The 14,655-nt window shown below is 37.6% G+C and overlaps 2 protein-coding genes across 2 annotated transcripts; one reads left to right on the top strand and one right to left on the bottom strand.

Annotated features, from left to right (window-relative positions):
• Positions 1–3,736: 3,736 nt before the first annotated feature.
• On the top strand, positions 3,737–5,089 carry LOC143566827 (uncharacterized). The gene is made up of 5 exons (XM_077053416.1): positions 3,737–3,832; positions 4,311–4,363; positions 4,439–4,483; positions 4,559–4,606; positions 4,690–5,089. The coding sequence occupies exons 1-5, from the start codon at positions 3,737–3,739 to the stop codon at positions 5,087–5,089; spliced, it is 642 nt and encodes a 213-aa protein (XP_076909531.1).
• Positions 5,090–5,099: 10 nt separating this feature from the next.
• On the bottom strand, positions 5,100–7,753 carry LOC143569644 (subtilisin-like protease SBT1.8). Its single transcript, XM_077055509.1, has 2 exons — positions 6,148–7,753; positions 5,100–5,938 (listed from the first exon to the last, which is right to left on the bottom strand). The coding sequence occupies exons 1-2, from the start codon at positions 7,751–7,753 to the stop codon at positions 5,271–5,273; spliced, it is 2,274 nt and encodes a 757-aa protein (XP_076911624.1). The 3' UTR covers positions 5,100–5,270.
• Positions 7,754–14,655: the final 6,902 nt, after the last annotated feature.

The raw sequence follows: 14,655 nt of genomic DNA, 5'->3' as shown, positions 1-14,655 counted from the left end.
CGAGTAAACTTATTTTACAAAATTCGTTTCTTTAATTTCTCAAATATTTACATTTTAAATCCTAAACTTTATTTATTTACTTTATTTGTCATGTATTTTACTTTAAACCCTTCCAAGACTACCTACTAACACAAGACCCGTTTAATATAGGTCGTGCTCGTTAAATCGATCTCTCCGATTATTCACGACACTATCTTTCAAGTTATTTGTTAATGTTAGTACTTTTTCATCCCCCGTTTTCCATCTTTCGTTTTGGGGGTGGCATTGCATACGTATTCAAATTCAAATGATTTATACTTGAGTCTTAAACCACAACACTTATTGTATATGTTTACTTAAATAAATGCTCGATTTGGTGTTATATGCTTTACATGATTATGTGCAAATTCTTGATGCTTTACATGGTTTAATAATAATAATAATAATAATAATTACAACGCTTTTCTCCTCATATGCTGCCAATTTCCCCAAATAAGCCATGCACTGAAAGCCCTTTACCAAATTTCAAATCTCTTTTTTCATTATATTTCAACCATAAATTAATAAATTTATAATAATAATAATCATTAATAATAATAATAAATAATAATAATAATCACTAATAATAATAAATAAATAAATAAATAATCATGGGTTGGGTGTCCCGGAGCCGATAGAGGGTGACGAGCTATTGGTCGGGTACCCACATCTGCAGTTTGAGGAGGGTACTAACTATGATGTCCGGTATAGGCACCTACGACAGATGACCCCTTTTTACAACGCGGTCATCTGTTGGCTGTTTTTGGAAGCCTGTGACGAGCGGGCGCGGGCACACGGAGCAGGGGATGATGCAGATAGCGCGTCAGATTAGCTGGATTGTTCGCTATCTTGCAGCGTAGCAGTCTGGACAAGGCTACCCCGTGCCCCCGCCACCCCTCCCAGTTTTGACCACGAGGCGAGCACGTCGGGTGTGAGACGCGGACGGGGCAACGATTCCAACATCGGCGACGCGGCGTTTAGGGCCCCCGCCGACGTAGACTTCGGGAGGTATACGTAGATTTTTATACTTTTGTTTTATTTGTTGTATTTAGTTTTATTTGTACATTTATTGTACACATAATACTTGTGTTTGGTGTATATATGTGTTATTTGTTTGGACCGAACTCTTACCAAACGATCTAACTACGAGAAACAATTATTTATTTTATCAATTTATTATTAAAAACATCAAAAGACCTATACGCCGCGTATTAGGGGTTGCTAGCAAACCCCATGATGTCTATAGAATTTCTGAATTAAAAAGATGTTAGGACATGGTAATGGTAATGGAAGGAGTGGAAAAGACAATTGAGGTAAAAGAAGGAAAAAAAACAAGTTTGTGTAAAAAAAGGACTGCCATCACATGTGACACTTATCCTTTTCCTTCTTTCTTGAATAAATGTAAGTAAGTATATTTATTTTTGAAACTCAAATGGTGGTAAGCAATCAATCAATCATTTGACACATACATAGATAATCAGCTGTTAGGCTGAGGGGTGTGGGGCGCTAACCTGGGCGTGAGAGCCCCTCCGCTCGCGCCCCCAGGCGCTAACCCCACACCACCGGGGCGCGAACGGGGCGCGAACGGGGCGCGAGCCCCCAGGCAGGCGTGAGTGTGGTCGCAGGAGAAGAGAGAGAAAAAGCTGGTGTGGATGCCCAAAAGAGCCGTTGAGCTCGGAATTAATAAAAAAAAAACCTTAAAAACCTCTATATAATACCCCAAATTACTCCCATTTCAATCATTTCAAAACACAATTTCACCTTACAAACTCCTATATAATATCCCAAACTCCTATATAATACCCAAAAATGTCTGGAAATTGGTACCCAAACCTAGATTCAGATTATATTGACGACGATTTATGGTCGTCACCAGACCAACCGATGTTTTATTCGGGGCCGCAAGAAACATCCGGCTTTCAACCATCCAACATACAACCGTCTCCTAACTTTGTTGTTCAAGAGACACAAGAATCACACGGTGATGCTACGGGAGCAAGAAGACGCGCCCACCGGAAAAAACAACTTGCAACGGACGGGCCGGGACCGGCTTCGACTCCGAGGACGAAACGGAAAACCACTCCGTGGTCATCGGATGAGAAGGAAGCCTTGTGTCGGGCTTGGATAGTCATTTCTGAGGATCGGCGTTGCGGTAATTGTTTTAACGTTTTTACAAATGATTTTTAATAAAAAAGTTAAATAAAAAAGTTAACTGGAAATCTAATTTAATTATTCATTTTGCAGCCGACTACCAAAAAAGCAAGATTTTTTGGACAAAGGTTAGGGAGACGTTCTATACGCTCGTTGGGAGTACAGAGCGAAACGCCGATATGATTTCGGGTCGGTGGTCCGAAATCGGAAAATTTGTCGGCTTGTTTACTAATCTTTTCAACAGGAACGCCGGTCGTATGAGACCAAGTGGCAGTGATGATTTGGCGGTTTACAATTTCACGGTCGAAGAGTGGAGGCAGGAGTGTTTGCGGAGGTATGGGATGGTGAAGACGTGGGACGATTTAAAGTTGTGGGAGAGGTTGAAAAGGTGTTCCAAGTGGGTTGAGCTGGTGGCGCCGGACCTTGATGCGGAAGTAGGGCCGAAACGGACTAAAACTAGTTCGTCTGGAGCGTATAGCACTTCCGCCGGGTCGGATTGCCGCGTTGGATTCGACCTAAACATTGCGGGGGAGGAAACGTCTTCACCGCCGAGGAGGCGGCCATTGGGAAGGGACGCCAAGGGGAAAAAACCGGCTGAGGGGGGAGCCGTAAACATCGCCGATCTTGTTGAATCCCTCAATAAATTCAACAAAACCATGGAGGTGGTCTCTAATGACAAAAAGGAAAAAAGTCGAATGAGAGATTTGGACTTCCTTACAAGAGACTTCAGTAACCTAAATCCGGTCGATCAAATGCTGATGGAAAAGCAAAAGGAACGTATCCGAAAGAGGTTGATCGAAGAAGACCAAGCCGAAGAATAAGAATAATGTTTTTTTTAGTACTTTAATTTTTATTTTATTTTTAGATATTAATGTGTTTTTTTAATTAATGTGTGTTTTTTTAAATAATTTATGAGTTTTTTTAATAATACGTTTTTTTAATACATTTATAAAAAAATAAAAAAAAAATCCGCTGGAGCCCCGGCTGGAGCCCCTCCACACCAGGGCCAGGGGCTCCAACGGGGGCTCCAACACCCCCTTATCCAGTTTCTCTCTCTACCACACGTCATAATATTATTGGCTAGAGCCCCCACTGGAACCCCCATTAAAGCCCCCCACACCCCTTAGCCTTATTATTATTAGTAGCCTTATTATTATTAGGGATAGTTACCAAATATAAGTATGTTAAATGATGTAGTAGAAAAGAGTGTGTTTTAGCCAAAAATGAAAATGAAAATGAAAATGAAAATGAAAAGAAAAGGATTGTGGCAGGTAGCAGTCACGTGAGGAGTGTCAGTGGGTTTCGTGTTTGATTTTGGGTAATTAGTTGGTGCAGAGCACATACATGAAATGTTATTAATAATCATAAATGGTAAATTGCAATGCAATTGAATTGAATTGAAAGACATTATTGGGAGTGTACTAGCAGCAGTTATCCCCACTCTGCTGCCACCACCAGAAGTCACAGTAATAATTTCAATTTCATCCTCTATACCCTTCCTTCATTCACATTCACATTCTCACTCACACACACCCTTCTATCTATCTCTCTCTCTCTGGGGTGGGTTATGGCTTCGGTTCCCAGGCCCAAGTCTCCGCCGGAGTTATACGGCAAACGGAGAGAGTTGGTTGTCATGCTGGAAAGAGAAATCGGTTTCCTTCAGGTTTGTTATTTCCCTTACTGTCTCATGTTTTCTTCTAAAACTGCATGCATCATCATCAGCCCACTTCTTGGCTACCTAACCTGGCTATATTTGGCAATTACAATGTTCTCTCTTTATTTTATTATTATTATTATTATTATTATTATTATTATTATTATTATTATTATTATTATGTTTTGGTTTAGTGAGTCTTGACAGAAACAAAAATGTGGTCTGTTTCTTGGATCTTGTTTGTTGTAGATTTATAAGCCCAGATCGATTAAACACCCCCAATCCAAATCCTAACCTTACAATTGGACACTAGACCTAATTATTATTATTGTAAATTGCTTGCATTGTATTGTATTGATATTCCAACACAAAGTTTGTTTGTTTGTATGCAATATTTGAATCCATTCCCACATGTCAAAAAGATATATTATCATTATTACTTGATTATACATTCATGTATATTCAAGTGACTTGTTCTAATTTGTAGGAAGAGTTGAAGTCGATTGAGACGTTACAGCCAGCCTCTTCTTGCATCAAAGAGTAAGTCTGTCTTTTAATTTAATTACATTTCACTGTCCAACCCCATGTTCACTGATTGATGATACATACTTATAGGGTTGCTGATTATGTGGTCACAACTCCTGAACCATTGATCAATGTGTATGGCCTATTCTCATCCATCCCCTTTTTTTTATTTGTCTTAAAACTCCTCATTTGATTTGATTTGTTTAAAAGGTGCAGGAAAACCCGCAAATCTTGTGGTTTTTGGAGGTGGCTTTTATGGTATCATTCTTATTCTTCACAATTAGTCTCTTAACTATATATATTGCAGCCTTTTGTTTATGTTATATGTTTATTTATTGCAGTGGAAATTCGTGCTTCAACCTGCCATGTCTAAGTTGTTGCGGCTGCAATGGTTGTTCTTTTAAAATGCCACGCTGCTGCAATGGTTGTTGCTCTTTACCCCTATCCGACAGTTGTTCTTGGTCAATACCAAAGCCCAGTTGTGCCTTTAAGCCTCCAAGCTGCCCTGAATGTTTAAAACCATGCTCGTGCTGCCCTAATTGTAATTCTAGTTGCTGCAACACTTGCGGGTGCAAATGTTGTTGGCCAACCAAATGCTCATACTCGTGTTGGCCAACTAAGTGCCCATCATGTTCGTGTTCGTGCTGGCCTACCAATTGCTCATTTCCAAGATGTCCCAGTTGCGGTGGTGGTTGTAGCTTAGAAAACAACTGTTGTTATTCTTCTTATTGTCAATGCTAGGGTGTGTGTGTAACTATTATTAAATAATCAATGCCAAAAGTTCCTTTCTCTTGATTGATTGATTGATTACATGCATTTAATAACACCTATTACTACTATTACATTAGTTTTTCAAGCACTAGAAACAGAGCTCATTGTGGTTTCTATGTGCAAATTGCCATAATCATAAAAACAAAACTAATTAAGCAAATCGCTCCCACCCAAAAGCAACCGGGCTCCTAACTTGGTTCTCAGCATTCTTCCAAGTTATAGACCCAAATGCATCCTCGCGTCCACCCAGACCCTTCTGTGAGACAAAAGTGACCGTATACCTCATCTTATCACCCACATTCTTGAAAACAAGTTGTTTTGGTTTCACGCTAACTTGAACTCCTTTTGGTGCCTCTGCTTCCACACTATAAACCGACCCAGCAGCTCCCACGTTCGTTAGTTGACGGGTGTACCTCACTACTCGTGACTTCCCAAAAAGGACTGAGAATGATGGGTAGTTCAATCTGCCTGGATCACCTAGCCTTTTGGCACAAGACGTCATATTTGGGCGGTTCACCACAGATTGCACCTGCTTAATGTTGTAGCCCAAAGAGCAAACGAATGCGATGTACTCGTCTGTTGTGATATCATACACGAGGCCAGGAGAGATTGCCTTGTGTGGATCAACATGACCTGCTCCATGAGCCCATGGGGTGGATAGTTGACCGCCGGCTGCGTCACGTAGGGGTGATTTGGTGTTGTCAAGGGTGTAGGCAGTGGTCATAAGAGCAGACTTGATGGCGCTCGGGCTCCATCCTGGATGTGCGGCTTTCAGCAGTGCTGCTAATCCGCTGATATGGGGGCAGGACATTGATGTACCTGCACAACATCAACTAACCAGATTTAAATTCAAAATATTATAGTAATCAAGCATTCATTTAGGTATCTTTAACTTATGGCATCAATTAATAGAGGCATCTAGACACATGATAAGATCTTAGGCTTGATTATTTATTTAATCCTTGGCATCAAATTTTATGTTCCTACCCTTTGTGTATTAACAAGGAACAATAGTGAAATTCAATTACCTGACATAATGTTGAACTGAGTTTTGCGGGTATCGCTCTCCAACCCGGTTGGTCCTATCCCCTCTGACCACCCGGCCAGGATGTTCACTCCTGGACCAATCACATCAGGCTTCAATATCTGCGGTGTCACCATGTTAGGACCTCTGGAACTAAATGCCGCCACCACGGGCGATGGTTTAACCCCCAAAACCGTCCCTCCAAACTTAAGCAGTGCCATGGGTTTTGCCTCTGTCTTCAGGTATTCCCTGATCTGGTCCCCAATCATTCTACCAACAGCCACAGCCGGCAACAAATGACTGTCTGCGACCAACTCCTCTCCACTCTCAGCCGTGTTCCCGAGTATCATCCCGACCCCTCCAGCTTCTTTCACCACCTGGCCCTTCTCAACACGCGGATTCACACCCCTGTCACAGAACACCACTTTACCGCGAACGGCTTCCGGTTGAAGGGAACCTGACAAACATAAATTACTAGAACTATTGCTCCCTTTCCCATTGAAATAAACCACTTCCACCGGCTTATCACCCATGCCATTCCCGCTATACAGAGACACCCCAGTCGCCCGTTTACCGTTTTCTAAAATCGCATAAGCCGGGAAATCACGGTCGAGAGTCCCCGCACCCACAGTCATTATCCACGGAGCCACATTCGCAAGCGACGCCTTAGACGGCCCACTGTTCCCAGCAGAACATGAAACAAACACACCCATTTCAGTTGCTTTAAACGCCCCAATCGCAATCGTATCACGATAATAAGGCGCCGAGCCTCCACCAAGAGACATAGACAACACATCCACGCCGTCGGAAATTGCCTGATCCATACCCGCCAAGATATCCGAACCGAAACAACCGGTTTTCCAACAAACTTTATACGTGGCAACCCGCGCGTGGACTGCCATTCCACGCGCAGTACCGCTAGCAAAGCCAAAAAGACTAGCGTTGCCCACCTGCCCACCCGCAGCGGTTGTGGACGTATGCGTCCCGTGACCGTCTTGGTCACGGGGCGAATCCTTTTCTTTGGATATAACCCCCGCGGCCAAGCGAAAGCCTTTGGAAAACTTCCTGGCACCAATCAGTTTCTTATTACACACAGTTGGTTTAAAATCCTCACCTTCCTCACACACCCCACGCCACCGAGCGGGTACATCAGGCATTGATGAATCGCCAAAGCTTTTGGACTCGGGCCAAACCCCTGTATCCAGCACACCGATGATGACGTCATGGGAAGCCGCATTGAGTTGTTGCGGCGACCACAGACCCAATTCGTTTTGAATCCCCAGGAACTCTGGCGTGCGGGTGGTGTGGAGTTGGTAGACGGTGTCCTCGTACACCCCGAGTACGGAATCGGAGTGTCGGAGGGCCTGAACCTGGTCCAGATCTAAGGAGGCGGAGAAGCCGTGGTAGGCGTTGGTGTAGGAGTAGAGGATGGCGTCAGGGGTGGTGGAGGCGAGTGACTGGAGGCTGTCGGCGTACCAGTCGTGATGCGTGAGGTAGGATGTGGGTTTTTGGTGGTGGTTCATTTGGACGATGTAGGTTCGTTTCTCGGCGGTTGAAGGGTGAACTGGGAACAGGAAGCATAATAATAATGCCCAAAGAACAGATGCCATTGTTGGTTGGTTTAGTAAGTGAAGTAACCCTCTGTGAGAAGAGAGGAAGAAGAAGAAGAATGAAATGGGATCTAGGACTGGTGTTGCTTTTATAGGCGAGTGTGTTGCAAATTTGGGTGCTTATTTTTTTATTAAATATCTTAAATCTTCATCTCATTTCGATTTTGCGCCTCTCTTGTTTTACCTTTTCGTTTCAATTTACACAAAATAATAATAATTAAAAAAAAAGAGTTTATCGCACACAAAAATCTATACAGCAGTGATATGTTGAAAATAATAATAATCAATATAAGTATACAATAAGGATTAAAAGGACAAGTTAAAGGAATGAAGATTGGGGAAGAAGAAGTTGAAGAAAGTCACAAGACATTTGTTTGCTTCTTAAAATAAAAAACACCATTTCCTTTCCCTTTGTTTCCATTTGCAATCACATGTGTTTACAATTGAGATAGATATTTGTAACCAAGTGTATGTGTTGTTACAATAATATTGACTTTGTTATTTGCCGTGCGTTACATAATATTACCAAATAATAAAACAGTGTTGTTTGTTTCATGGGAAAGCAGAGTTTTTTTTATCAAAATGGGGCAGGTGAAAAAGTTGTTTACCAAAGTAGGTGATTTGAAACTTATTTACTAAAATAGGTATTTTATTGGAATCTTACATTTTCTCACTCCTAATATTAATGAAAAAAAGAAGTTGTTGTTAAAAAATGACAATAATATTAAAGCTATAAAATAAAATGGCTAGTGATTTTAAAAAAGGTATTACATCAAAATATAGTTATGTTTATTATATCTGTTTATCATATATCATACAAATTATATAAAAAGTAAATGTAAAATATAGAAAACATGAATAAGAAATTATACATGAATGATAATTTTTTAATATATCAGGTCAACGAGAATTTTTTTTAATATTTTTCCATCAAAATTGATTCAAATAACTAAATGCATCTGAAAATGCAAAAATATTTTTTCAAAACTTTATAAATTTCAAGAATAAAATTAATGACTGTTATGTTGGATCGATGTGTTGGGTAGAAACATAGATAAACACAAGCATGTCACGACCAAATATTTCAAATTTTATAAAACATAACATTTAAAAATAATTAAATATATTACACAAATTGAAGATTAAAAGAAAAGGATATTCACACCGCTTCTGATAATATCAATTAGCGACGATTTTTGGGGTCTTTAAAGGCGGCAGGCGTCGCCCATAAAAGTGGTTTTCCTTGTAATGAATGTTGTTTGGTCGGCATATGTTCGTGTCGTTACCGGTACAATATCGACATTTGGTATAGTTTACGCCATAAACGTTGTCTAAAAAACATTTAATATAGTAATTACAATGATTATAAAATTTTGAAATCAGTTTTTGAAACCTCTTATATGTTCTATAAACCTCTTAGTTGAATGATTTAGAAAAAAATTGAATAACTTTTAATAAAAGATGCGATACAAAATTCAACAACAATATTCTTAAACAGCTATATTCTTTGAATGTCGTTCGGAAAAAAATTAATCTTTGAAATATATTAAAACGATATATATATATATATATATATATTAAAAAATACACCGAATTTAAATACGTAGAACATATAAATAAGTTTCACTATTTTAGGGTAATATTACTGACATTTATATTTTAGGGTAATATTACTTATCTTTTATTAAAAAAATAAGAATTACTATTATCTACTAAAAGGTAAAGAATAAACAGTTATACCAAAAGATGCAGTCAATAATAAGTTTCAAATCACCTATTCTGGTAAATAGTTTTTCCACCCACCCTATTTTGGTAAAAAATGGTAAAATGACAACATTTTTAGGGGAAAAATAAAACAAAATAAAAAGACAGCTTAGCTTCACACACTTCCATGAGTTGTCCGCTTCTAGTGAGAAACCAAAGCTTTCTTTCTCTGTCTAAAAATAAATATGTATGTATGTATGTAACAGATAATATACGAAAATTACTACAATCAGGTTTGATTTTATCTTCAGATTTTTACGCAAAAATCCCTTCTTTTTTACCTTTTCAAGAAAAAAAATTGGAATTTATTTATTTTGTTATTATATGGAAAAAGAAAAAAAGGTTGGAAGTGTAAGAAAAGAAGCACCAGCGCACTGATGCTGACGCTAAGGGATATTGTAACGGCTCTTTTATTAGTTCAATGTGGCCTCACTCCTCTGCCCGTTGTAAATGATTGTTCTATTATTTATTTAAACATTTATTCTTACTCCTACCATTACCATTTTTTAATGAATGATCCATCATATTTTTTTTGGCGTAGAATCCTCCTACATCACTAGAGATTTTTCCACATCATTGTTTTTATACGGCTCGTATAGCACCTGAATCTTGTCAGTTTGTGTCGGATGCTTGTCGGTCATTGTTTGTAGTGCCTCGTATAGCCCTATACGGGCCGTATAGGCCTATACAGGCTAGACAATTTTTTGGACACAAATTTTTGACAACCATGTATTTATGTGATTTATGACTTTAACATCCTATGTAGCTATCATCTAAATATATTATCTGACTTGCACTATATTTTTTTTGCACCATATTTTTTTTTGCAATTTTAGTCACTCTCCTTTTTAACCATTTAATATTTTGTTTCACTTTTATAGAATTATGTTTTATATTGAAAAGTTGAATTATATGATATTTTAGAATAAAATAAATTGTTTATTAAAATTTACATAACATATTTGGCCAAGTAATTTGTAGCACTAAACGGCTCTTATTGGCTCGTATAGTGATGTGTGGATGAAATAATGTGTGTTAAGTAAGTTATATCGTGTGTCTTATGTGTTTATATGCCTTGGACACGATTACTTTGAGTGGTTTTACGTTTACAGGTGAGCGGAGCTTAAAGGAGCTAAATGGAGCATATGAGATGGAGTGTAAATGAAGATTTTATTGCATGGAATGATAGAGAATTTGAAAACGAAGACGTGGCCGAAAACGGTGCATAAAACGGAGCTATAACGAAGAAGTTATGGGCAAAACAGTGTGAGGGGGCAGTCACCGTAAGGCATTGAGCTTGGACCGTAGCCTACGGTCGCCTGGGCGGAAAAACACGATTTTTTGGTATTTTCTTCCATATTTAAGCCCGGTTCAACCCTAGGACGGATATGCTTCATACCTTAACATATTTGGGTGATTTTGGGGGCCATTCTTCACCATTCTAACACCTCTCAATCATCATAATCATCCATGGTTTCATCATTTAAATCCATAAGCAAGCTAATCATGATGAAGAGGCAAGGCTAAACCACTCGTGCCACTTCAGGTGTAGGGTTTGCATATGAACTTATTATTTTTATGAATATTACATGTATTGGGATTTAGTTTTGATTAATCTTTTGGTTGATTGAATCTACTTGTTTATTGGACCCGATTAACAGTTGTTTTTCTGACTTCCATTTATCATAAATTATTTGGTTTGTGTTCATCAACATTCAGGATTAAGTTCTTATCGTCATTGAACCATTTGCCATTAATCATTGATAGATGCTTAGTTTTGTATTAGTGAACTGGTAATTAGGTAGACCGTGTTCAATTGTGTCAATTCTTCGGATTAAGTTCTATGAATCATCATAACCAAACTATTGTGTCTAGTAATCATTTATCTATTCTAATAAACGAATCATGTCTATGTGATTTCCCAATTGGTATAAATTATCATCTATCAGTTTATTGCATTACCTGAACCTGAAGTGTGTCACTGTTTTCTCTAACTATTTTACAAACAAATCAATATTCAAACTGCTTGACATCGTTTGTCCACCCGTATAATTAATTAAAAACCATTAAACTTGATTAGCACTTTCCACCGATTCCCTGTGGATTCGACACCTTACTTGCCCTCGCTAGTAAAGGTAATTTATAAATGTTTTTGATTGACCTTTCGACATCGATCATATAGTGGTTTTCCGGCTAAGTAATTTATACGGCTCGTATTGAAAAACCAAAATTTCGGTTTCGATTCGGTTATCCATTTTTAAAAAACCGAAAAAGCCGAACCGAACCGATTGATGATAATAAAGATTATCAAGATGATCAGGAATTGACTAAACTTTTAAGATAAATAAATAAGATGATGAATGAAGATCGAGACTAAAATTTTAATGCTTTTTAATTTTTAAACTCTATTTAGCAACTTTGAATTCGTATATTTCCATGTAACACGTGACTATTTTTGTTTTTTGACTTCAATATATATGTGGACTGTGATACTCCAACACGTTCTTATACAAGCTTAAAATATGCATTTTCATTTTTTTTTTTTTGCAATGTCAACACATAATTGGAAAAAAACCGAAACTAACCGAACCGAAACCGAAACCGAAATTAACCGAAAACCGGAACATCGAACGGTTTGCATATTCAAATAACCGATTACTTCAATTTTGATTTCGGTTTCGCCTAATAACCGAATCGAATCAAACAGTGCTCAACCCTAAAGTTCTCGTAGTTCACACTCACATAGCACGGTGTTTCATGGCATGAAGTTTGTGAGCACAAGCTACAGGATGGGTTCACATCGCACGCCCTATGGTCTAATTGTTATTTCTAGATAATCATGAAAATTTTATGATTAAAAGTGTAGGTATATACTCATCCATATAAATAAATAATTAAGTGGTCTTAAATTATATATTATCGTTTTAAATGATATTATATATTTATAACTATCAATCAAAGATAATCATGAAAAAAATATAAATTAAATACATATAAACTTAACTTATTTTACAAGAAAAATTCCTAATTATTGAAGGAGATTCCAAATATGTCTCTCTCAATTCAAGTTTTCATGTTTGTCCATAACCCATGTCGTCGTCAATGACCTGTTAGATTATCGAGGCGACGAGTTAATTATCCAACGGTAACACGCCGTGGCCTACATGTTTTAACTACTAACGCGTCGTGCCAGCCTGTTTTGACTACTAACGCGTCATGGCTTTACCATTTTGGGAAAATTCTCAAAAAGCCCCTATATAAAAAGAGATTCCAAGTTTGTCCTTCATAATTAAAGTTTCCAGCTTTATCTTTTACGTATCTCATCGCCGGCAATGTGTTAAGAAACACCACCGATGAGTTAGTAAACCAACCAGATAACGATGCGTGGCCGAAATACGCCTGGTTGACGATGCGTTAACTATTAATTTATGGTTGGCAATGCGTTAAGAATTAATCGAATTCAATTAAAAGTCGTAAAAGAAAAAAAGTGAACTAAATCAGTTCAACATATTTAACTTTGAATTCAAATTAAAAAGTCAATTCGAATAGCCAGAAATTCGAATTCGATAATCAAATTTGAATTCGAATTTTAGGTTATTCCAGTCCGAATCTAATAATGAATACCCCTAACTTATATGAAATATCAGCACAAGCAAGCAGTTATTCTTTACTACGTCCCCCTTCAATAGAAATGAACATTGCCGTGATTTTCTCTAAAAATAATTTGTATCTTAGTCGGTCTTGTGACCATGGACAAATACGCGAATAAAGATCCAAACTCAATTCTCTAACAAGTACTTAGAAAACAACAAAGCTCAAAGAAAACAACCAATCCGGATCTCTTCTACAAGTTTTCTATTCACTCAACGGTTCTTCTACTCCAACTCCAAATCTCATATTCACCCTTTTAATCTATAATAATCTCTCTTAAGCTCTAATGATTTCCCATATATGTTTAAGGAAATTGAATTTGATTCTTGGAACAAACAAGTCTGTAAAATATATTTATTATAATATAAGAACACGAAGTATATTTAATACGTTGCTTATTTAAATTTGACAAATATTTTATCTAAAAGCTTTGTTTTAAATAAGTAGAACATTAAAATATGAATTGGACATGTAGCAAAGTGACTAGCGATTGTGATGATGTGTATTTAGCATATAGTGTTAGGTGTCCACATATGCGCAAATGGTGGCGCCATCCCGGCACTTCCTACTTGCCCCGTGACTACTTCCCAAAACTTACTCTTAAGTCTAAATAATATAAATTAAATTGTTTTTATATATATATGATTATGGATTTTCTAGGAAGAGAAGAATTCTTTTAGAAGCATACAAATACAATTATCTTTGTCGTAACCTGTTTGAACATGCATACATAATCAATCTCTCACTCTATCTTACTTTACACGCTTTAAAAGCCCTTTTAATTTGGTCAATCACCATTTAACACTTTATCCATATATACCTGTCCCACCAATTATCACGCTTTATATTTTCAATTTCAACTCATCATATCATACAATTAAACTATATGAACGCTTTCAAAATTGTTAATACAACATACCAGAGTTTAGGGAGTAATAACATATTTTATATATATATCCATATGTTACTTGTGTGAATGGGCCAATAAATTATGAATCTAGTGAAAGTGGTAGGTTTGGAATGGCATGATTTGATCTGATAGTAAGGGAGTGAGTGTTGGACAGCTTTAATGCCCCACCCACCCATCCATTAACATCTTCTAATGGAGCACTAGCCCATCCATTACAACCAACCTATAAACTTAGTGTAGAAATAATTTCTTCACAAACAAAAATTATTAAGGTGTTTAATCATCATTTTAACATCACCACTTCTAGTGACCATACTTCTGGAATTCCCATTCACTGTTATCTGGAAAACACAACGAGTCAATCTCAATACAAAAATAATATCATCTTTAGATGCAGAGTAACATGATAAGAGCTAGCGGGTGCGAGTGTATACCCAATGGGCAGACTTGACGGGTTTTGAGCCATCTGCTAATACAATGAAAGTGAAAGGCATGGTTGCACACCCCTACAATTACATGCATTTAAATGATCATTAACAGAATATATAAAGGAGTAGGACCAACAGGAAGGGATGAT

Source organism: Bidens hawaiensis, unplaced genomic scaffold, assembly GCF_021521415.1.
Source record: "Bidens hawaiensis isolate Kalapana, Puna unplaced genomic scaffold, B.hawaiensis_p1.1 tig00001236_1, whole genome shotgun sequence".
Lineage (NCBI taxonomy): Eukaryota > Viridiplantae > Streptophyta > Magnoliopsida > Asterales > Asteraceae > Bidens > Bidens hawaiensis.
Note: the sequence above shows the minus strand (reverse complement) of the source record. Positions and strands in the feature narration are given on the sequence as shown.